Source organism: Eubalaena glacialis, chromosome 2 (assembly GCF_028564815.1).
Source record: "Eubalaena glacialis isolate mEubGla1 chromosome 2, mEubGla1.1.hap2.+ XY, whole genome shotgun sequence".
NCBI lineage: Eukaryota > Metazoa > Chordata > Mammalia > Artiodactyla > Balaenidae > Eubalaena > Eubalaena glacialis.
Window position 1 is genome coordinate 49,616,421 of NC_083717.1, and position 24,861 is coordinate 49,641,281.

At 39.1% G+C, this 24,861-nt stretch overlaps 1 protein-coding gene across 1 annotated transcript; it reads left to right on the top strand.

Moving 5' to 3' along the window:
• The first annotated feature begins 9,368 nt into the window (after nt 1-9,368).
• ARRDC4 (arrestin domain containing 4) lies at nt 9,369-22,304 on the top strand. Its single transcript, XM_061181806.1, has 8 exons — nt 9,369-9,798; nt 14,024-14,090; nt 14,343-14,490; nt 16,461-16,563; nt 17,568-17,824; nt 18,354-18,516; nt 19,092-19,246; nt 19,601-22,304. Exons 1-8 carry the CDS (start codon nt 9,510-9,512, stop codon nt 19,655-19,657), a joined length of 1,239 nt encoding a protein of 412 aa, XP_061037789.1. The 5' UTR covers nt 9,369-9,509; the 3' UTR covers nt 19,658-22,304.
• The last annotated feature ends 2,557 nt before the right edge of the window (nt 22,305-24,861 follow it).

Below are 24,861 nucleotides of genomic sequence, written 5' to 3' on the forward strand. Positions count from 1 at the left end.
CATCAACAGACGAATGGATAAAGAAGTTGTGGTACATATATACAATGGAATATTACTCAGCCATAAAAAGGAACGAAATTGAGTCATTTGTTGAGACGTGGATGGATCTAGAGACTGTCATACAGAGTGAAGTAAGTCAGAAAGAGAAAAACAAATATCGTATATTAACGCATGTATGTGGAACCTACAAAAATGGTACAGATGAGCCGGTTTGCAGGGCAGAAGTTGAGACACAGATGTAGAGAACAGACATATGGACACCAAGGGGGGAAAACTGCGGTGGGGTGGGGATGGTGGTGTGCTCAATTGGGCGATTGGGATTGACATGTATACACTGATGTGTATAAAATTGATGACTAATAAGAACCTGCAGTATAAACAAACAAACAAAACAACTAATACTAAACTTTCATTGGGTTATTTGCATGGAAATATGTTAATATAAATGTTTCAGACATTACATGAAATTTCTAAAAATCTTATATGTTCTGGTATAATGTTATAAGTCATAATCCTAGTTATTACTTTAAAATGTATATCTCAGAAATAACTAATTTTCTTGTCAACTGCATTATTATGAACTTTCATCAAATCTTTAACCGTGGTCATTTTTAAGTCTTTTGTCATTTACAGACAGTTCTGGGTGTACTCTGATGCTTTTGTAAATATGTTCCTATAAAAGGGTTTCATCTTCAGGAAATTCATGGAAAAGACTCTGACAAGTACAGGTTTCTGGTACCTGACTGTACTGCTGAACTGAATGAATAAGCATTTTCAGAACTCTAATGAAAAACTGATGAGCTCATAAAAGTGCTAACAAAAGATCAAGATGAAAAAAAAAAATTAATTACATGGGACTGAGTGAACTGATGAGGATGAGTATAATTTTTGTGACTTTCTGTTTGAATTTAAAAAAAGAAAAAATCCCACAAGGACTCAGAGGCAAAGAATATACAAATCAATTTTCACTGCAAAGTAAAGGAGCTGTTGCAGTGGAGGATTACTGGACTGAATGTCAATATTATGACATAGTATGAGTGTGTTTCATGTTTGGTAATTGCAATCATTGTTGCTTTTGTTGTGGTCATCCAAAAAAAATAAAATAAAATAAAATAGTTGAACTCTTAGGAAAAAAAAAAAAAAAAAAAACAGACACATCCTTTGACCCAGCAATTACACTGTAAGGTTTCTATCCTAGGGGAAATAATTACACATATATACAAAGAGACTTACACAAGATGTTCAGCACTATTATTATTAATAACCCCAAATCTAAAGCTACCTAAATGCCTATTAGTGGGGCTATGATTATACAAACAATGGCGCAGTCACGAAATGGAATCCTATGTTACATAAAGGCAGACCTTTATGTACTGATAAAAAGAACTCCAGGATACTTTGAAGAAAAACAAGGTGTAGCACTCATAACTAGAAGATAATTTTATGTATGTGTGTGTAAGACAAACACATAAAACTAATGCACATATGCTTGCAAATGTACATACTAAGCTGACAACAGTGGGTATGGCTTCAGACCAGGGAGAAAATTTCTGGCGGTGGAAGGGTCTGAATGGAACCAAAACAGGGGCATGGGACTCGCCCCCATTCACATGCTCTTGGCATATGTCCATTGGAAAACAGTCTTGATTCTCTGGACTCAGTTCATAAAGTGATTTTTAAAAGTTGTTAGAATTTACATTGCTTTTATGATAATTTTATTATTTAACTTAATTAGAATTCTTCCTGAGCCATCAAATATTTGCAAGGAGGTGTTTTGTGAAATCAATAATAGAGTCAGTTATCACGTAGCCATCTCCATCGGAGCAGACCCTGTGGGGGAAAGGGAGAGTAGTGGGCAATCATGTAGAACGAATGATGTTTGGTCACAGATAAGCTTTTCCCATCGAGTCTGCATTCAATACAGACTTAATTATATTTATCTAAGACACTTAATGGTTACTTATCTCACGTGTCTTGATTTCACATCTACCTGTTCAGTTTTAGTAATGGAATTGTAATCTGCTATTAGTTCATCAGCAGGAAACACTTTCCTTGCTCTGCCTCTTCTGTTGTCATCACAATACAACTACATTACGTGTGCGTAAACCATGCAAGAAGGCAGGACCTTTCTGCTGTTCAGAATAAGATACCTTTAGCACAAGAGTCCTTGTGCCCTTATGTTGACTCCTGTCTCTCCATCAAAATGGAGAATCAAATAAAACTTGTCGGCAGTATTTCTTTATTGAGTTGTGTTTTGTTTTCTTTTGTTTCCCTGTTCTTAGTTGCCTTTTTCCCTCATATCCTTTCTCCCTTCCAACTTTCCTTCAAGTAAAAAAAGCTCATTTCAGTTATTTCCTCTGCAGCTGACACAAATCATTTTTGGAAGAAAGCAGAGGGTCAATTTAGGCCTGTGGATGGAAAGGGTGCTCTAGAATGGTGCTAACTGTGTCCTAAAGAGCATCACTAACTCAGAGAGGAGCACGGCAGTGTAAACTGTGCATATACCGTGATGGTAGGGAACCCACACCAGTAGTGGTCAACATCTGATCTCATTACTTATCAAAATTCTTTCCTTCCTCCTTTCTCTTCCATCCTTCTTCCATTCCTTCCTGTCTCTTTTCTCCTTAACTTACACTGAAGGCAGTTTAATGAAGATTGAAGGCCTTGGGTCTGACCTTGGCCCTGCCACTTGCTGGCTGTGGAATAAAGCAAGCTACTCCATCTTTCTGAACCTCAGGCTCCTGATCTGTAAACTTGGACCTTATCCCAAGATGCCCCTTCACCAGGTTATTGTGAGGCTGAACGGGACTGCATACACTGAGCATCTAGACTGGCGTTCAGTGGGTGTGCAATAAAGGTTAGGTCTTTCTCTCACTTCCTAGAGATCTTTGCTTTGTATACTTTATTTCCAACTGTCAAACAGGAATTCAGAAAGCAAACACATTTCAAATGTCAGCAACCGTACCAGTGCAACCCCCAAATTAAGATCCAGGTATGAGTGAGCATAAACTGAATTTACAAGATAAAAATGTCTAGGCAAAAACAAGATGAATGTGTGCACTACACAAGAATGAATGAGAGTTGGTACTTATGCAGTGATTTAACTACCTTTATAAGACCTGAAGGATCAGGAAAGATAAATTCTGGGCAACATGGAGTCAGCATACTATAACCTTTCTCCCAGTGACTACAATTAAAACTCCGATGATGATTAAAATAATAATAACAACAATAATAATAACAGCAATTATCTGAGCACCAATAACAGCAAGTAGCTTAGGGAGGGAAATCAAAACTTAAAAAGCAAACCATATTAGGACTTTGCTGGTGGTCCAGTGGTTAAGACTCCGAGATCCCAGTGCAGGGGGCCCGGGTTTGGTCCCTGGTCAGGGAACTAGATCCTGCATGCTGCAACTAAAGAACCCACATGCCACAACTAAAAATCCCTCACACGGCAATGAAGATCCAGCATGCAGCAACTAAGACCCAGAGCAGCCAAATAAATAAATAAATATTTTAAAAGAAAAAAAGCAAACCAAGTAAGAGTGAGTTTTGTGGAGGGTTTTCTTTTATCTCCTGACCTGAAACCAAGGGTGGCCCCAGGGTGGAACTACAAAAGGAGACACAGGCAGCAAAAAATCAGAAAGAACCCTTAACTTTTAGTCAGAGAACCAAGAAAAGGTGTTCCTACAAGCAGGAAAGTATGGGGAAAATTCCTGTTGTTGTTGTTGCTGTTTCGAGTAAACTTTTACTGTGGAATAACTTTAGGCTTATAGAAAACTTGCAAAGATAGAATCGAGTTCCTGAGCCCTCCTTACCCCGTTTTCCCAACTGTTAACATCTCATATTAATATGTTCCATTTTTGAAAACTAAGAAACCAGTATATTACTAAACTCCAGACTTTATTTAGATTCACTAGTTTTTCCACTAACATCCTTTTACTGTCCTAGGATCCAATCCAGGACACCATATTACATCCAGTCATCATGTCTCCTTGGTCTTCTCTGGTCTGTGAGTTTCTCTGTCTTTCCTTGCTTTCATGGCCTTGAGAGTTTTGAGGTGCACTCATCAGGTGTTTTGTAGAATGTCCTTCAAATTGAGCTTGCTGGATGCTTTGCTCATGCTTAGACTGGAGTTATGGGTTTTAGGGAAGAATATCAAAGAGGTGAAGTGTCCTTTTCACGCTATCCTATCTGGGGTAACTGCTGTCAACATAACTAATGACTGGTGATGTTAACCTGGCTAAAATATGTTTGCTGGGTTGCAAACAAGTGACTAAGTCTAGTGCACACTCAACGGGAGAGAAAAGAGAATCTACATCAATAATTGGGAATTCTTCTGTAAGGAAGAATTGGCTCTTCTCCTCTATTTTTTAATTTATGTAATCATTTACTGTATCAGTATGGATTCACATCGATTTGGGATTTTCTTTCTCTTTTTTTCCTCCTGGCCCTGTCCAAAGGGTGGCTCTGGTCCTGGAGCTGCACAGAGGAGTCCATGGTGGCACAGGAACCTAAAACCCAAGGAGAACACTTGTCTATCTGGCTGGAGGAAACGGAAAAAGATGACCCTGTGGCCCAGAGGGTGAAGATCCCCATTTTCTTCTCTCCTTTCCCTGTTTTGCCTTGAGAGTAACCCTAGTAGCAGCAGCACTTGTAGCTATAATCCCTAGAAGAACAACAAATTTCTACCCAGTGGGTTGGAGGAAGGGGCCCCTGGGAGCCACAGGGAATGAGGGAAATAATGAAGAGGAAAGAAATAGGGAAAGGTACCCCCTAATTCTGTGTATGAACTGATATAGTCCCAGGCTCACTCTGAGCTGCTCACCTGGGGTAAAGACCCATAGCAGGAGAGCAAAGCCTGTAAGAACTGAACTGCCATTGGAACCTCTGCCCACAGAAGGAGGGTTCAGAACAGTCCGAACGTTCCCAGGTTCACTGCCTGTCAAAATAAAATAGCTGGCATTCTGGACAGAATTTTAACTGGACTCAGAGTCTTATAATATTCAAAAAGTCTACAGTATAATCTAAAATTATTCAACATACAAAAAAAAAAAAGGAAAATGTAACCACTTCTCAAGGGAGAAGACAATCAGATTTCAAGCTCAAGATTACCCTGATATAGAAATTTTTTCCAAGATCTTTAAACAACTATTATCGTCATGCTTAATGAGATAAAGGTAGATGTTCTTGAAATGTACAAAAAGATGTTCTTAGCAGAGGAATAAAAACTATTTTTTAAAGTGAGTATTTTAGAACTAAAAAATACAATATATTAAATAAAAAGTCACTGGATGATCTCAATAACACAATGAAGGTGACAGAAGAAAAGGTCAGTGAACTTGCAAACAGATCAATAGAATTTATCCAATTTCTACAACAGAAAGAAAAAAGATTGAAAAAAATCAGTCTCAAGGTCCTGTGGGACAATATCAAAAAGATCTAATATTCATGATATTTAAGTCCCAAAAGGAGGCAAGAAAAGAGATAGGTGCAGAAAAAAAGTGAAGACATTATCAAAGAAAACATAAATTTGGTGAAAGACATATACAGCTGTAAGAACCCCAAACAAAATAAACTGAAAGGAAACCAAACCCATCCACATTATAGTCAAACTGCTGACAACTAAAGATAAAGAAAAAATCTGGAAAGCAGACAGAAGAAGATTCCCTTTATGTTTATGTGTATGGAAACAACAATTTGAAGGACTGTTTGGTTTTTCATTAGAAACCAAGGTTATCAGAAGGCAATGGAATAACATCCATAAAGTACTAAAACAAAGAACACGATGCTGTACACCTGAAACTAATATAACATTGTAAACCAGCTATATTTGAATTTTTAAAATGCTCTTACTATTTTAGTAAAAATAAAGTATATGACAATGTAAAAAAGGAAAAAAAAAGGAAAGAAAAGAACTGCCAGCCCAGAGGTCCATATTCAGCATATATATACTTCAATAATGATGTCAAAATAAAACTTTCTCAAAGAAAAACTAAGGGAATTCACTGCAGCAGGCCTTCTCTAAAATACTAAAGGGCATCCTTCAACCTGAAATATTCCCTGAGGGAACTTGGAACTTCAGAATAAAGAAAGAGCAACAGAAATGATAAATATCTGGATAATTATAATAGACTATTTTCTCTTAGATTCTTTAAAATACATATAACTGGGCTTCCCTGGTGGCGAAGCAGTTAAGAATCTGCCTGTCAATACAGGGGACACGGGTTCAAGCCCTGGTCTGGGAAGATCCCACATGCCGTGGAACAACTAAGCCCATGCACAACTACTGAGCCTGCGCTCTAGAGCCCACGAGCCACAACTACTGAAGGCCGTGAGCCTAGAGCCCATGCGCCGCAGCGAGAGAAGGCACAGCAATGAGAAGGCCGCGCACCGCAACGAAGAGTAGCCCCCGCTGGCTGCAACTAAAGAAAGCACATGCGCAGCAACAAAGACCCAACACAGCCAAAAATAAATAAATAAATAAATTTATAAAAAATAATAATAATAAAATAAAATACATATAACTACCTGAGACAAGAATGTACATTGTCTGGTGGGGTTGTCAATACATGTGGATGTAATATACATGCCAATTATGGCATAAAGAGGGATATTGACCCGTAGGGCAAGTACTTAAAAAAAAAAAAAAAAAGAACTACAAAGAGATATAGCTCAATATCAGTGGATACATTTAAACAGATTACTAAAAGATATGCAAACAATCGAAAAGAAGGCAGGAAAGGTGGAACAGAGAAACAAACACCACATCCACAAACCAAGCAAATAATAAAATAACATACCTAAAACCAACCATATCAATGATTGCATTATATGTAAATGGTCTAAACACACAAAGTTACAAGACAGAGACTGTCAGATTGGACTTTTTAAAATGCTATATGCTGCTATATTAATGTTAGCGGAACTTAAATAATCACAATAATATATGCACAATAAAAATGGAATTTTATCTGTGAACCAGGTGGGTCACCATATAAACTACATTCTGCCTAGTTGTACAATAGTTTTTGTTTGTTTAAATATCCTCCTTTTTTAAGGTTTGGCTGAGGCAGCTCTGCTCTATAGCAAACATGTCCCGGCCCACGTAAGCCAGTCCAATGGCCCCAGGTTAACCACTCAACAGCCATTTGCCCTCTTCCTTGTTAACAGAGCTCTGATTTTGTTCAGCCTCCAGAGGAAAAAAAAAAATCACTTGTCTGAATGAATTGTAAAAATCTTACTTCTTTTTGCCAGTTAATGACCTACTGGTGCACGTGTGACAGTTTTGGCCACATCACATAAGAAGTTTGTAGGGGGCATCTAGGAAATATATTTTCCTTCTGAGAGGAGAGAGAAGGAGAAGAAAAAATTCCCCCTTTTTTGGTGGGTTTTTTCCCTTGCTTTAATTTTTGAATTCTGTTACATGAGAATGAGATACTTAGAGCTGTGGTAACCAATGGCACCAGGAAAAGTGCTGAGTGTGGCAGAAGAGAAAGATAAAGGGAGTCTGGGAATCATCCCTAAGAGTGCCTACTACTGGGCTTCTTATTAAGTAAACAAGAAATATTCTTATCGTTTAAGCCCCTGTTGGTCATGCATTCTGCTACCTATTGTCAGAATAACATTAACTGATAAATGAGCAGATAGTCTGGTCGTTCTCAGCACAGAATGCCATCTGGGCAATTCTGCCTTCTGGCACTGTTAGGGCCATTGTCCTTCCCCCTTTCCCAGCCACTTCATTTGGATGGAGAAGAACATCTGCCTCTAGAGGATTCATTTCAGAACCAATAATACTGCATAGGTTGGGACTCATAGATTCAATCAGCCAACAAACTCTTACCAAGTACTTCAGCTAATTGTGTGCTAAACTCTGAGTTCAGTACTAGAGGGACAACAATAATGAGAAAAAGTTCTGTGTTCCAAGTGGGGGTGAGGACTATATGCAAATAAGTATACAGGGTCAGGTTGTGACATAAAGAACAGTGGCAGAGTAAGAGCATGTTGGGGGCTAGTCTAGATAAAGTGAAAAACAGAGAATAGCAGCTATTTCGGAAATTTACGCAGAGTGAGATTTCTGGCCTTTTCCACTTTCTTTAGGAAGTGGTAAGAAAAAGTTGGACTTGTAAAGGCTTATTAAAGTTCCACATTAATACTCTAAACTCAGAGCAGAAAAGCAACCTTTAGTTTGGAATTATTTTAAAAAATAAAGGAAACAACTACCTCATGAAAGATTTTTAAATCTCGATATGAGATTGATCAACCCGTGATAGCTCACAACCTTGGTATTTTTATAAGGGAAGAATTTATAAGGGTTAGAATACGATGGCTAGATAGTGGCAGCGATGTTAGATGATAAAAAGAAAAAATTAGAATAGAGAAGGAGTGAAGGATTAAAGAAGAAAATGAAACCGAGGACAGGCGACAGGAGCTGTGGGCATGGAGAACAAGTCATCAAGGCAACTGGAAATTTTCGTGGACTATAACACCGAGGTCAGGAAATCCTTCTGGGCGGGGAAGAAACTTGGGTGGCAGATGTTGTTTAGAAACAACGAGACTGATGACCTTATTTAGAGCAGGAAGAATGACCGTTCCAGCCATTCTCAGTTTAAAGAGGCTGCAAGACGAGCCGGGCAGCAGAACTCCTTAGGGTCGTTCCAGGTTGAGAACCACAGCCTTCATTCTTCCCGCCTGCAACTCTTTCTTAGGCTGCGAACTCTGAAACCCGAGAGAAGCGGGGCTCAGGAACCTGGATGTTAGTAGATGCCAAGTTGTCCATTAAAGTTCCGAGGCGGTCGGCCCCCAAATCTCACAAAGAAATACTGCTAAGTTCCTTTTTCCAGCGCATCTACTTCCTCTCAAGTATTGCAGATGTAATCATAAACACAAACCAGTTACAGCCACAACCTCACATTCTAGTGTGAATCCCCCTGACTCCCGCAAACAGTTCCCAAGCTGCTAGAAACCCCGCCTCCGTTTGTAACCATAGGAACGGCTGACACGCCGCGAGCCTGAGATTCCCGGTTCCGCCCCCTCCTTAACTAATATTGTTCCCCACTATCTGTCCACATGGGCGCACCGCCTCACTATTGGTCAGTGCCCCAGGACTGTGCCTTGCCCCAGCCAATAAACGGCCTGTGCACGTGCACACCCGCGTACCCTGATTGGTCACCACTCCCTGATCACGCACTGCCCTCCTGCGCCAGCCCGTGCGCGGCGGCGCCAATGAAATGGCTCAGTAGCCATTTACAACCAATCAGTACGCCGCGCGGCTCACAGCCAGCCTATGGGCGCGCGCCGGGGGTGGGTTGTCCCGGTCCTTTTCCATTCCCAGCTGGGTTTGTTAAAGCGACAGGCCCTACGGCGCACCGGGGCTCCACCGGGCACCGCAAAGCGGCCGCGCGGGCCCTCGGCGTGAGCTGGCGCCCGTGACAGCGGCGCCGCTCTGCTCGCGACCCCGGCTCCAGGCCGCTGCCGACGTCCTTGGTGCGGCCGCGTCGGCCGGTAGGATGGGCGGTGAGGCGGGGTCCGCGGCGGTGGTGGGCTCCGAGGGCCGCGTGAAGAGTCTAGGTCTGGTGTTCGAGGACGAGCGCAAGGGCTGCTACTCGAGCGGCGAGACGGTGGCAGGGCACGTGCTGCTGGAGGCTGCCGAGCCGGTGACCCTCCGCGCGCTGCGCCTGGAGGCCCAGGGTCGCGCCACCGCCGCCTGGGGCCCGAGCGCCGGCGCCGCTGCCCCGGCAGCCGCCTCGGAGGTGGAGTACTTGAACGTGCGCCTGAGCCTGCGCGAGCCCCCGGCCGGTGAGCGCGGGCCACGGCCCCGGAGAGGGACTGGCGGGACTGGGAGGGGGCGCGCCGGCGGATGCCCACCGGCTGGGTGGGCGGGGGGTCCGCCCACGGGGTAGCCGGCCTCAGTTTGGTCGCCTTGACGGGTGGGCAACAATGCCTGCGCCCCCCACCTCACAGCACCGGGGAGATGGTGCTCACCTCTGCTGGCGCCCCGCCCCTGGCTCGCTGGGGTCTGACTGGCGCCAGGGTCCCAGGACCATCTAGGACAGCTCTGGGAGTGAGCCGTTGCCATGGGAACCTGTGATGAGCAGTCAGGAATCAAGGATCTGGGGATTTAGGTTCCTTCTCTTGTGGTCTAAGGAATGGAGGGCGGAACCAGAGTTTACGAGGTTCCATTCTGGGGTACCCAGTGTTTATGGGGGCCCCTTCTCCCCCGCCCCGTCTCTAGATGCTAGTTCTTGGTGCATGATGAGTTAGCAAAACCTCAGTCTGAGGAGGCGGGAAGTAGTTCCTGAGCGTTACGTGTTCAAAGGAAGTGCTTTTTGACTTGATCATCATACTTGGTTTCCCTCCTTTGGGGAGTGGGGTAACTTAAGAGTTCTACGTCTGTCTAACATTCTTTGTATTTATTTTTCGCTTCTTTTTGTTTCCTTTGCATTCTCTTCCTCCCTCCCCTAGCCCACCCCCATAGACCTTTAGTGACAATGGGATCTGGGCACTGTAAGAGTTTCTGGAAGAATGATGACCCTTCTTGTGAAGCCCAGTTAATAGTGTAGGCTTTTACACTCTTTAAAGTGCCCATGTGGAAACTCACTACATGGGTATTCTATCAATATTAGGTGCAAAAAAATACTAGGAACGGTGAGTCTTAGTCTTCTTTCAGTTTTTGCCTCATCAGCTTCAGCATTTATCTGTAAAATAAATAATGGTATAGACTCTCGGCCCTTGAAGAATAAAATACAGCGTATCAGTGTTTAACCCTTGCTATGTATTATACAAAAATCAGTAGTAAGTGCAGTTTTTCCTTGTCCTGCTGTGGAGAAGTAGACTGTTCACAGTTAAATCCTCAAGGTAGTGAGAATCGAGTAATCCCAGAAACTGTGGTGAGGAAAACATGTATGAACCAAAGCCCTCTTTTGGATTAGCAAGTGTAGTATGTTAGGTGACAGTTCTTACCTGCCTTATGCCTTTTCATCAATATGGTTTCCAGAATCAACCTATACATGCCTACCCCAAGGTAACAGACAACACAGATTTTCAAGATGGCTGACTGGAGTCAAGGGCAATGGAAGAGGGAAGTAAATTGGTTTTTTGTCCGGGACTTTGGACTCTGTATCTCTGTTCCCATAACTACTCAGTAAATAGATGTAAGATTAATAGCAGTTGGACCTGGGATTTGAAGTAAAAAAAACGCTTTGATAAAATCTGGGCTATCAAATAGTGTTTGATTCACAAGTCAGGTTTTATTTTGTCATTCTAACGGAATAGAATGGCTAACCCTAGACAACCTGAAAATCGTAGCTTGTTTTAGAATGTACCATAACAAACCTTGGCAAAAAGTAAAATCATGGTCTGTTTTAGTTGATTTCACTGAGAAAAAAAATCACTCCTAATATCTGTAGCTTGGAAGAGGCTAGCAACTTTACATAGTTGTAGACTCTTAGGTTCATTTAATTCCAAAACCTAGCTGAATTTCAGCCACCTGAAGAGATTTTTAGAAATCCAGATATTCGGGAAGTATGGCTGTGGGATCTATTTTCAAAAAATCTACTGGATAATTTTTTGGCATTGTTAATCTAACTACTTGCTATCATGGTGATTGATTTTCTTCATATTTTTATTCAATAATTGTGGTAGAAAGACAAGACACATCAGAGAGTTGGTTTCACATCTTGGTCGCACACCAGGAGTATGACCTTGTGCACGTTCCTCATCCTTCCTGAGCCCCAGTCTGCCTCTGTGATGGTCTTCTAGCTCCCACGCTCACCAGTGCTCTGAATTATGAGTTTGGGCTGAAGGACCATTAACGAATGAAACATCTTGTGACATTGTAGTTCTCATTGCATAAGACAAGGGTAATAAACTATAAGAGCAGAAGCAGAAATGGGCACATGATTCAGCTTGTGGACCTTCTTAATTAAAAATTAATAAATAAACGAGAAAGCAAGCAAGCAAAGATTTGATTCCAAATACTATAACCCAGGTTTATCAACTTTCTCAAAATTATTTCCTGTTTATGTTTTGAGGTAGTTGAAAGCCTCATTTTAAATGTTCTAGTTCCTATGTTGATTTGTTGTTTTTCTCTGAAGAGGGAACTTCATTTCTCTCTCAACCTCTTCCAATGTCCTGTGCAACTCTGTTCTTCACACTTGCCTGTCATGCTCTGCCTCATTCCCTTCCCTTCATCTAAACCCCTTCTCACTTGTCTCCATGCCAACCCTTACTTCAACAGCAGAAGTGGTCCTCAAGATGCCCCCACCACTGCCATGGACTCCAGCATGCTAGGGTCATTACTTGTGTACAAGTGTCTGTAGCCTCCTTTCCTCCCAAGGTCTATTTGGGGATTGAAGTTATTTAGCTTTGTATCCATTTTGTATCAGCTTTGTGCCTGACATTTAAGCACTGTAAATTTTGAACATAAATGAAATCCACATTTTTAAACATTTTAAGTACTTTGTCATATTCAGTAATCTAACGATTACAAATTAGAACTTTAGCCCAGCTCTAAGGAGTGTTGGGATTCCTTGAGCCTAGTACCTGATAGCTATAAAATGGAGAGGCTTCCCTGATTCCAGTGCTGTAGCACTGCTGGGGCTTATAGGGTGGCTCTGGACACACCTGAGCTGTGGGACTCAGTCTGTCACTGTCATTTAACATGGTCTCATGTCCCTATGACTTATTCACTTAGTTTCCAAGTCACCCACCTGTTGAATATTTCTATTTGAATGATCTTAAGTGGCAAATACTTGTAAGGTTTTTTATTTCCTAATATATTACACACTGAAAATTGGAGATAGATTCAGGAGACTTAATGGGCCAGTAATGCATTCCTGTTTTCTAAAAGTATAAGGTTGAAATGTTAACTGAGTTGATGACGGTCTTAAAACTCTAGTATTTAAATGAAAAATTATCCCATTTCACTAGTGATTTCTGGCCTTTAAATTTTTTTTAATGAATGGTTACAGTAGAAATCTCCATTTCGTATCTACTGACCAGGCAGATCTCAGAGAAAGTTCTCAGTCTGTGCTGCACTTTCTTCATCTTAATCATCCCACCCTTGATGAGGGAATTTAGTTCTAAACTTGAATCTATGCACATAAAATGAAGGGAACATTTATAAGTATCTCTGGGGAGCCACCCAACCAACACTGATAGCCCTGGAGTTGGCTTCGGATCTGAACGATACAGTCTCTGCACTCATCAGAGCTCCAGCAGTGCCTCTGGCCTTGCTAGGTCCATCCACACCCTGCCTCCTGGCCTTCTCACAGTCAGGGGTAAGCCTCTGCTTGAAATGAAATGGGGCTGGCTGACCCCAGAGCAGGAGGAAGGAGTCGTGGCCATGCTTGGCCAGGCCCACTCCATATCCCAAGTTAAACAACATCCCCTATTAATCAGTAATGACTCCTGCCTAATAGTTTGTCCTGTTGGTTTGGCTATTTAGTATTCAGTATTCATAATATTCCAAGTAAATTTTTCATCTCCTTTTCCATCTCTGCCCAAAGAATATTTAGTCTGATTTTTGTGGTATACCCAAAATAAATAGATCTATTTTTTTCTAGATTAATTTTAGGTCCAGTTTAATATTGGTACCTCATGTTAGTATAATAGTATACTAACATTAGTATACTCATGCTAGTATACAAGTGGGGGAAATAAATGTTTATGTATATGTAGGTATGTATGTGTATATGGTTGTATACACATATATATGTATATGGGAGCTCTGGCATTTTATGGTAATTACTTGTGTAATTGGTCTATTTGCAGATAGAAGATACGTATATACATACATACATATATATATACACATATATATATATGTGGTTTGAAATTGAGTAAACTTGGTAAAAGTTGATTCAAAATTTAATTCTCTAAATCTCAGTTTAATGTACTTTTTGACGTATATTCAGTGTTATATATAGCTAGGAAAACCTTTTTAAAAAACTATGATTTACATTGTGAAAATTCTTGATGTAATATGAACCTTAGTGAAAATAAAATGTATTCTCTTTTTTAGGTGAAGGCATCCTCTTACTACAGCCTGGAAAACATGAATTTCCATTTAGCTTTCAACTTCCATCTGAGTAAGTGAAACTGTATAACTGGGGATTTCCTTTCCCTGCAACCTGTCTATCCAGTTGTATGGGCACCAAGTACCTTCTGACATTCAGGTGTGCATGTTTATCCTGAATAACCCCTGAGTAGACCTAACCTCGCTCACCTTTTTTTTTTTTTTTTTAAAAACAAAACAAAAAAAAACAACACTTTAAGGGCTTTTCCCAGTTTTGTTAAACTGAAAAACAAAGTTAAAAAGTCATCTCTTTGGTTTATTTCAGACCTTTGGTAACCTCATTCACCGGGAAATATGGAAGTATTCAGTACTGTGTGAGAGCAGTTTTGGAACGACCCCAGGCACCTGATCAGAGCATTAAGCGGGAACTCCAGGTCGTCAGTCACATCGATGTCAACACACCAGCATTACTAGTAAGTTCTTCCTCCTTCCCCTTTTCCTCCTTCCCTTCCATCCTCCTTCCTTTCAACTGTGGTCTCTACATTTAGCAAGTCTGGTGGCAGCCTGTCCTGTCACTTTCCGATATAATCTTATAACCCATAGGCATTCACTATAAATATGTGATTCTAAGTTGGGCAAATTACAAATTGTGTGTGTTAGTACTATTGATTGTGTCCCTGTTGTTCAGGGCTGCTTTTGCCAGAAAGTTACATGGGCTTAAAATGCATTAATAAGGCTTAATAATAATAATGCACACACACAAAGTAGTTACTTTTCCCAGAGCAGCCACATTCACAGGGCTGTGGTATTCTAAACTCTTCGCTAATAGCAGGTTGAGGAACAGTAATTATGGAAGAGTATTAATCACGCCCAGCCTGTTATTGAAGCTGAGGCCATTATGCTGTGTCTCCTTGCATTTTGCATGTCATTTTCTAACATTAAGTAAGTGCATGCAGCTGCTCTGGAGACCCTTTCACTTATCATTTCCTTATGACAGATTTGGCCACATTAAAGCATTGAACTTCTAATAATCACCAGAAATACTGTAGGCTGATAAGAAAGATTAGGCTATAAGTAACAACAGAATAGGCAAGATGGGAGTTAATGAGCTAGATTCTTTTATCTAAACCCATATTATCAAAATAATATAAAATTATACCTTGTACTTTCATGATAGCTACTAGGACCTAATGGTTCTTCATTTAAATATGAATGAATGATTTTTTACTTCATAATTTAAACTTTCCATCATGATACTGATGTTACAAAGATATATTTTTAGTATTGGAGGTTTCTCTTTCTAGCCAGTGTTTTTAAAGATCAGGAAAAGAAACAGGAGTTAAAAGTTGTTTAACTCTACTTCCACACAAAAATGAAATAGAATTTACTCTGATGTTCACCTTTAGATTATAAAAATGTAACAGATATGCCCTAGTTGCATGGTCCCTTGTGGCCAAAATCGTACAGTAGCCAGACCCAGCTGACCTGGCTTATAACTATCACTTATCACCTGCTTAGCACCTATTTTGAAAATTGATGATGGTAATAACTGCTTTGTGTTTTTAAAAACTACTTAGAATTGGGTGGTTAACTAATTCTAAACTATTTATGGGGCCATTGTGGCAAATAATTTAAAGATATTTTATTTTTTGGCAAAAGAGATACTATTTGTCCTTTACTATCCTTTTATAATTGAAAAAAATATTTCAACTTTGGGTTTTACAGTGAACTTTTGGTTTGTGTGTCTTGTAAACTGAGCATTTTAAACAGTATTTTATAATACTGTTTTATAAACAGTATTATATAAGCGTCTTGTATCGCTTATCTTGCTACTGTAGAATAGAAAGTGGGGTGGTGAGTTCAATAACCCTTTAGATCCATTACACTAGGTGTGTTATTGCACTGCTGTTACACAAAACCCCAAAATCATTCTAAGTTAAGGACACTTGAAATTTCTGCCTAATAATGCATTTTGAAGTAAGGAAAAAAGGCTGTTTGCTTATTCCATATTTTAAATGCCAAGACAAAAAGAACATTCTGTTTATTGATTTTTATACCATTTCTCCTTTTCCTGATCTACACATAAAGTCTTTAAAAAAAAAGTAGTTCTGTCATATTAATAGGTACTAATACAGTTTTTGATTGCTTTTTTAAAGGATGTTATATCACTTCCCAGAAACACAATGAAAATATAGGATAAAATAGAATGATGTCATCCTAATTTGAATCTGAAAATTCACCTTAGTTTTCCTGAAAAGGGAATGATTTTTAATGCTTTGTCTTTAAGTATTTTACCTAGTTTGTCACAGGAAGATAAGAAAGGTTGATTTGTTGTTTTTTGGAAGACATTGCTGTACAACTGTTTAATAAAAAATGACATAACTTTAAGTTCTATGCGTTTTCTAGACCAGTTTAATTATTTTTATTACTTGAACTTTTCAAGACCCCTGTATTGAAAACTCAAGAGAAAATGGTTGGCTGTTGGTTTTTCACTTCTGGTCCAGTCTCGCTGAGTGCCAAAATTGAAAGAAAGGGATACTGTAATGGTAAGCAAACTGTTTAAAAATCCAAATGCAAGATTCCTTCATTTTATTAGCTAATTGTAAGTGATTTTTAATAGTGTGTTTTGTAATTTACCAAGTATATACTATTTTAAAACATGAATAATACAGTTGTCTGGTTCTAGTATAAATAATTGATATTTAAATATTTGTAAATAGATGAGTGGATCCCAATAATCCTGGTATTTCTGACTTCGGTCCTGGTACTTTCGTAACAAAGACTAAAACCAGTAGAGTGGGAAAATGCCAGCATTTTATTTTAATGTTGCAAAAAAATGTTCCGACCAGTGTTGCTCAGAAGAGAGCTGTTGTCATATGAAAATGCTGTTAGGCATTCTGACTCCATGCTGGGAATTCAGATATATGGGAGGGGCTAGAATGTAGAACATTGACACTCTTAACAGTCAGATTGATATCAGAACAACAATCTGTGAAGGGCCCAATTCCGTCCAGTGGATTTGGCCGCCACTCCAGGGTTCTGGCTTGTTGGAAATGAATATGGTATGGAATGGTATGATGGTGGATGTATAATGTGGGTGTAAAACTTGCCTACTCCATCCATTGCTTTATTTGTATTTATCCGTTCCTAAAATAGGAAGACTTTGTTCTTCTGTTGGGAAGATTTTAATTTGTTAGGCACTAATGAGTTTGTTAGTGATCTTCTGTACTTAACGTAGTACTGAATCATTTATTTGTATGTCTTCTCTTAATTTTTGTAGATACTGGGCATTTACAGATCTTTAGAATTGGTAGTCTAATATTGCTACATTAGAAAAGTGAATCATGCAATAGTTAGAAAACAGTATCTACCACAACCTACCGTAAATTTTCACTTCTCTGACTCAGATTTGCAATGTAAGTTTTCCGTGAGGCTTCTCAACTTGTTAAAGCAGCGTTGCCACGTTTCAGCTTTCATCAGTAACGGCTTTGTTCCACTGTGGAGAGAATTTCCTCAAGGGTCTCTGAAGGTGTTTTTGTTTTCTTTTTAGGAGAAGCTATTCCAATCTATGCAGAAATAGAGAATTGTTCCTCTCGTCTGATTGTTCCCAAAGCTGCCATTTTCCAGACGCAGACGTACCTGGCCAGCGGGAAAACGAAGACCGTGCGGCTCATGGTGGCCCACGTGCGCGGGAACCACATCGCCTCCGGGAGCACCGACACCTGGAACGGGAAGACCCTCAAGATCCCGCCCGTGACACCGTCCATCCTGGACTGCTGCATCATCCGAGTGGACTACTCCTTAGCTGTGAGCACGGCGCTTGGTGAAATTAAAGTCGTAGCATGGAGCCATACCTGGTGCCATGTTACTGAGGAGATGTACCTTTAATACCCAGGAAAATGTCATTTTATGTCAGCATTACAACAAATTGTGGAATATGTGAAGATTGGCCTCTGTTTTTTAATCAAAAACTATCTCTCTGAGGTATTTAATTAAATAACATGGAAGAATGAAGGTGCAGTAGGGCTGCTATATTGAAGACATGTACTTAACTTTCTATGGTTCTGTGTAAGCTGTGCTCACTTACAATGAAGTGTATTAAGGCCACACTTCCCCATCACAGAGCGTTCACTGTATTTTGTGGGCTCTTCATTTGGTTTGTTCTTCATTTTATTCGTCAGGACAATTTACAGTTGTGTTGGGGGTGGTAGCAGACAACAAAAGCATTTTTTCTATGAAAAAATAATCGGGTTATTTACTATGAGGTTTAACTTACATTTGTGCCTTTCTCTCTCTCTCTCTCTCTTTGTTGTTGTTTTGTTTTTTGGCATATTAGGTGTATATTCACATTCCTGGTGCTAAAAAATTGATGCTTGAGCTGCCCTTAGTGATTGGCACGGTTCCGTACAATGGTTTTGGCAGCAGAAACTCCAGCATTGCCAGCCAGTTTTTTATGGATATGAGCTGGTTGACGCTGACTCTGCCAGAACAGCCTGAAGGTAAAATGTTCCGAGGTTCTTTCAGAATGCAGTTTTACACATAGAGTACTTAAGAACAGGACTTACAAGATAAGAAATGCTCAAATGATAATTACTGCTGCCACTACAACTATCCTTACTCTTTTTATTACTAAAAATCATAAAACATTATTCCCAGAAGGGACTTTGAGAGTTTAGCTTATCCAAGACAGAAAGCTCCTAATGGCAGATCCAGAAATACAATCTACATCTCCTGATTCCTATTTATAATAGTAGAAGAATGGAAAATAATCAGAATAAGAGTATAGTGTGTTATGTTGGTGTTTTCTGTAGCCACATTTCAATGATTCTTTTTTTAACCTAGACTAAAACACGTCTCAGAATATAAATCAATGTTAATAGTACTTTAATAAAAGCAGAATCTACTGAATATTCTTTTGTTGTAATGGGCACAAAAACTTCCTGATTAGAGGAAAAAATACCAATGTTTTATCTTCAAATTAAGCTAAATTTCTTGTTCCTGTAAGAGTTCAGAAGAGATTAATGTAATTAGTTTTTGCCTGGATTTCTTAGATCCAACTCCTTTTTTGTTTCAGCACCACCAAATTACGCAGACGTGGTGTCGGAGGAAGAATACTCTAGACACGTTCCTCCTTACCCTCAACCCCCTAACTGTGAGGGGGAGTCGTGCTGTCCTATGTTTGCCTGCATTCAGGAATTCAGATTTCAGCCTCCACCTCTTTATTCAGAGGTAAACAAAGCAAAAGAAAATTAGACTTGTGTTGTGCTGTTTGTAAATAATTCTCTGTGTCTGTTTTTGACTCCCAATTAGTAGAGGATACATACAAAAAAATTTTTACGATGGTGATAGATTATCACTGATCCACTTACCACATTTTGCGGTGTTTTCTTGGTATTCTCTAGCATACATGTAGAGTACCGTGGATTGCCTTTAAGGCCATGGAATACAGAGAACTTAAGTGGCCTACTGGGACTTCTTAATAGGCTTTAAGCAGTTTGGCTTATGACCATATAATTAGAAATAGATACTAGAACCACGTTAAAGAATGCTGCAGTAGTAATCTTGGTCTGCTCGTTTTTACAGGTTGATCCACATCCTAGTGACGTAGAAGAGACCCAGCCTGTTTCCTTCATTCTCTGAACATATTTCAGAAATCACTGTGTTCATCACCAAATTAGAATGTTGGTTCTTTCCCCCTGCCTTTTTGGGGAAGAGGGAGGGAGGATTAGCTTAAGAACATAAATGAACATCAAGACTGAAGGTGATAGAAATTAAAGAATGCGTGAACTTTCCAGTGGGCCAGCAGGATTGTTGCACAAGTTTGTGATGTGGTCTTGTATCCCCTTAGAACTATGGGACGAAGATGTGAAAAGTCACAGAATGTAATGGAAGTCCTGATGGTGATAGAGTAAGTGAAGAGTGCCTATGCTGACCCAAGAGAAAGGTGCCTGTAAACAGTGAAAACACTATGCGAGCATATCTTTACAAAGGTTTCTCAAAGTAGAACAGATGTATCCTCAGCTTTAAGACGGTATGGACGCATTGGGAGGAGACTTGATTTTGGAGAACGTAGCAGCACAAGGGTGTGCATGAACAGGAAAGGGGCCCACTCTAAATTAAACATGAAGCGAGACCCTCTGGTGTGAGGGTCTTCATGATTTCTAACCATATTCCATAGGACTGAAGTCCTTAAAAGAATCCTTTTCTGAGGTCATGGTCTTATGAGGTTCTAATGAAGTAATACAGTTTTCACTCTTTTAATGGTAGTTTATGAGGTAGTTTGTAAGTTGGCTATACAGTATTATGAAACCAAGAAAGAGTTCCTTCCTTGAAAGGCTTGTCAGTTGAAAGGGGAAAGGTGTACTTCAATATGAAAACACATTTTGTTGAAAGTTGCACTTTTTATCCCCTTTAAGTACTTTAGCAGGGTACATGTTTGATTTTCCTCATGTCTTATTTACCTAGGAGCATATTAGAAAAAGACAGGGTTAAAAAACGAAAAAAAAAAAAGCTTGCATCCTTAGGATAACTGCACAGGGGGAGAAAAGGCCTTTTTTACCTACCTCTAGTGGGGTTATCAGAATCAGATATGTTTTAAAACTCCAGGCCGGTGAAGTCTTCTTTGGAGTTTCTGCTCATTTGCAGTAGCAATCTCATCTCTCCTATCCCTAAACCTGAAACTGGACCAAGGACAAAATCTATAAGGTTAACATCAGTTGAAAGTTAATATGTGTATACCAAAGGGTATTTCAAAATAAATGCAAAATCAAGGCAGAATTACCATTTTCCATTTTTTTTGAAAAGTCATATAAACTTAATTTCTGTCAAGAGACTTAAGTCTACTGATGGCAGTCACTGTGTTGTTCATTGTTACTCCAGTTCTTTAGTAATTCTGTTTAAACTGTGATTTTTTTTATTGTTTTGGTGCAATATTTTATTATCCTTTAACCTCAGGATATTCAGACCAACAAGATTGTGTTGCTGCTAAAAGACTGAGCAGTGTTTTTACTGTCCCCCTGTCCCCTCCTAGTCACAGTCACATGTTCACTTGTTTTTACTTTAATCTGTTGGTTTTGTGAGCTGAGAGCATTTCTGTACACTAAGTAGAAGGGAGGTAGGGGTTCCCATGATAGAGATTTTGGACCAGCCCAGTACTTTGGTTTCCTCCATGTCCTGAGGGTTAGATCTGGAAACCCTGGTGCTTCATGCAGAATACTGTACTTCATTCAACTGAACGATTAGCTTTTCTTTCAGTCAGTATATTCCGTTAGAAATAGAAAAGTTCTAAGGTTAAATTTTGTATGTAAAAATTAGTTGGACATTTGATCAGGGATTTTTATACAAACATTAGGTAAATGTACGCTTTTCACTCTTGGGAATACCTCTCTTCTCTGTAATCACATAAGCATCTTAAGCCGTTCTTTCATCTTTTAAGCCACTGAATGAAAATCACAGTACTAACTGTTTTACCAATAATTGTGGTACTGAAATCGTCACAAATCTTTTTTCCCTGCTTTGGTTTTTTGGTGATCTTTTATTTTGCTTTGTTTTTGTGTGTTTGTTAGCTATGTGCTGTCTAAACAGTTTTATTTTTACTTTAAAAATAGATCACCTTCAGCTATTTCTTGACCTCTGAGTTGTAGTTTACATGTTTTGTCAAGACATTTTCCATCTCCATGATACCAAAACAAAGTAAAAGAAACAAAACAAAATGGTATGGAGGAAGAGAAAGTTTACCTATCTGGCTGCAAGTAGAAAAGCAACTGCTTACTGGAATCCTTCACTAGGAACGTTTTGTCACCTTTTTTAAAGAAATCATGAAGTACACCCACCAAATTAAAACAAAGCTGATTTTTTAGCACTTAAGAGAATAGCTAAAAGGTATGATTTGCCTTATTGAATTGATATTGGTATGTCTGACCTTAAGCAGTAGGTTGAAACTGCATACCTTTCTATAATCAAATTATTTGATGAAGGTAGAAGATTCTACATTGGAACAGAGAATACTTGGGAATGAAGGTAAAAATTTAGCTGCTATTTGCTTGTTTATTCTCCTCTTGCTTAGCTTGCAAAGAAACTGTGGCCTTAGAATTTTCTTTTTGATGCAAAAATTTTGAAATTGAGAAAGTGCATCTTTTGGCACACAAAATTCTTCCATGGGCAGAACTTTACTTTCATGTTTTTGTTTTGCACAATAAGAAACTCAGTAGGCAGGGGTTATGTTTTTGATAAGTTAACTATGAAAGCTTTTTATTTTTATTATAAAAATGAAACAATTTAACCCACGGGGGGAAAAAAAAAAAAGATTGTATTTTGTACTCTTGTCTGAACCCCATGGGTTCCTTTTGTTAATAAAATGATTACACTGATGCTGTGAGTTGCTAGTTTTGTTTTTGTAACACTATGACTTAAATTGTTACAGACTTAAGGGAAGTCAATACCATGAGACAAAATGTTACTGCTGTTAAGATCCTTTTGTAAATGTGTGCTATATCATCAAACCAGGCACAGCCCTGGTGGAATCTGAGCCTGTTTTTATGATGGCCTCAGTTTCCCCAAAGGTAATCGGTTTTTAGCATTCTATGAAAAAGAGTAGTTGAGATGAGTGATTAAGCTTAAGCTATATTGGTCATTGAGAGAACATTATCTCCATTTATTCTCAAGTAATAATGACCACTTCTTTAAAGCTTTCTGAGTTTTCATGTTTGTTTGGCCAGAACCTTTCCAGGATTGATTTAGTAGGTCTGGTGGGCAGTCAGTGGACTCATACCGGGAAACACCTGTACGTAAGCCTCCCCTTTCCACGCACATACTCAAATGGACAAAAGTCATATATTTTGTACAGGGAATATGTAACAATATGTCATCTCAGGAAAACTGCCTTGACCCTCTGTCCTGGAAGATTTTAAACCTTAGCTAAGTGGTAAAAATTAACCCAGGTAATTTACTCTCAAGGTGTTTATAATGTGTGAGATGATGTTAAATAATTGTCTTTTCTGCATTCAATTTGCAATCAACATAAATCGAGATATTTGTCTCATGCAGTAAATATCGAGGCAAAATTTATAAGATTACCATTAAAGTTTCTGCAGTTTATATTGTAAAGTTTCAGGACATGGCAGTCTAGGACGTAACCCTTATATTACAGTTGGGGATACCAAAACCCAGAGGTGTAACCTGAAAATTTGGCCTACATTCTCTGTAAGATTCCTGCTCACTCTAAAATTTCCTGATTCTACAACTTTAATAGAAGTTACGGAAACAGGAATTGATTTAAATTACACACCTTAAGACTTGCAGACCTGTATACTACTAAGCATATACTAAATCAAGAGTCTTCAGCATTTATATCTAAAAGCCCTGCCTCCTGAAAGGATACCAGTCTTTGACTAAATTGCTTCATTAAGTATGTTTGATTGGTAGCTAGAATCCTTTCTTCAGCAGAGGCATTTGTTTCTAACTTTATAATTTGAAATAATTATAGGATCACAAAAAAGTTGCATTAACAGTACAGAGAGATCCTGTGTACCCATCACCCAGTCTCCCCCAACCATAACTATAACACATTATCAATATCCGGAAATTGACATTAACAGTAAGAATGAATAGAGTTCAAGCCTTCCTTGGATTTCACCTGTTTTTGAATAAACTCATTGTTCTCTTGCATGTTTTCCTATGTAATTCTATGACGTTTTATTACATGTCTAGGTTCACATCACCACCACAATCAAAATAAAGAACTGTTGCATCACCACAAAGAAACTCCCTTGGGCTGCCCCTAGGCAATCACACCCTCCCCTAACCCCTGACTGAACTGTTCTCCATCTCTGTAATCTTGTCATTTTGAGAATGCTTAGATAAATGGGATCATTAGGTATATACCTTTTGCAATTGCCTTTTTCACACTGCATAACACCATTAAGATCCATGCAAGTTGTACATATTGATAGTTTTTTCCTTTGTGTTTCAGCTGCAACATTTCAAAAGAAATATATCGGCTATTACTTAAAATGCCTTATTGCAATTTTCAAAGAAAATATCACATGACACCTTTGTAAATATTGTTTTTACATTTGAGAACTACCTTTTATGTAGAAAATATCTAAATGCAGGTTTCCACAAACTTAGGGGTCATTTTCAGCTTGCCAAAGTCCGTGAAGTCTTTGAAGATAAATACAAAAAAACGCAAGGGCATTTGCTGCCCTTGGTTTACTCATTTAATAATATTTCCCTAATACCTCTCTACTAGTCTTGTACTGTCTAGGGGAAGACTTTTTCTTTAAAAAGTTACTTCCTGGTACTATAGCCATTTCCCACTGGGACCCCAGCGCCATATCTATTTAATGACTAAAGGACATAAAGTATTCCAAAACAAAATGCTAACTTTACATATAGGAACTCCTTATAATAACATAAAGATGTCTATGTTTTTTTATTTTGTCTTTTAGATGCCAAAATCCATCTGAGTCCATGAGATAAGCATTCTGTATATGATAGCTTATTTGTATTAGCTTTCACTCCAAGTATTCAGTTTTGACTGGACTGGTTTATTGAGTTGATTCAAGTAACATACAAAGGTTTATGATCTATAGTTAATTAGCTTACTTCAAAATATGGTGCGCGCATGCGCGTGCACGCAAAACAGTTTCTTGCCTGGAAACTTCCCTCTGCAGGCAAGATGGGTATCAAAAATTATATTGTTTATGTATCTGGGAACTCATAAGAGGGCACAATACCATCACCAAGTAGCCCACTACTAGAAGACAAAGGGTGAGCCTTATTTTTGGTAGTTGATATACTGGTGGGCAGTAAACAGATAAGGGTTAAGGAAGCTTTCAACTAAA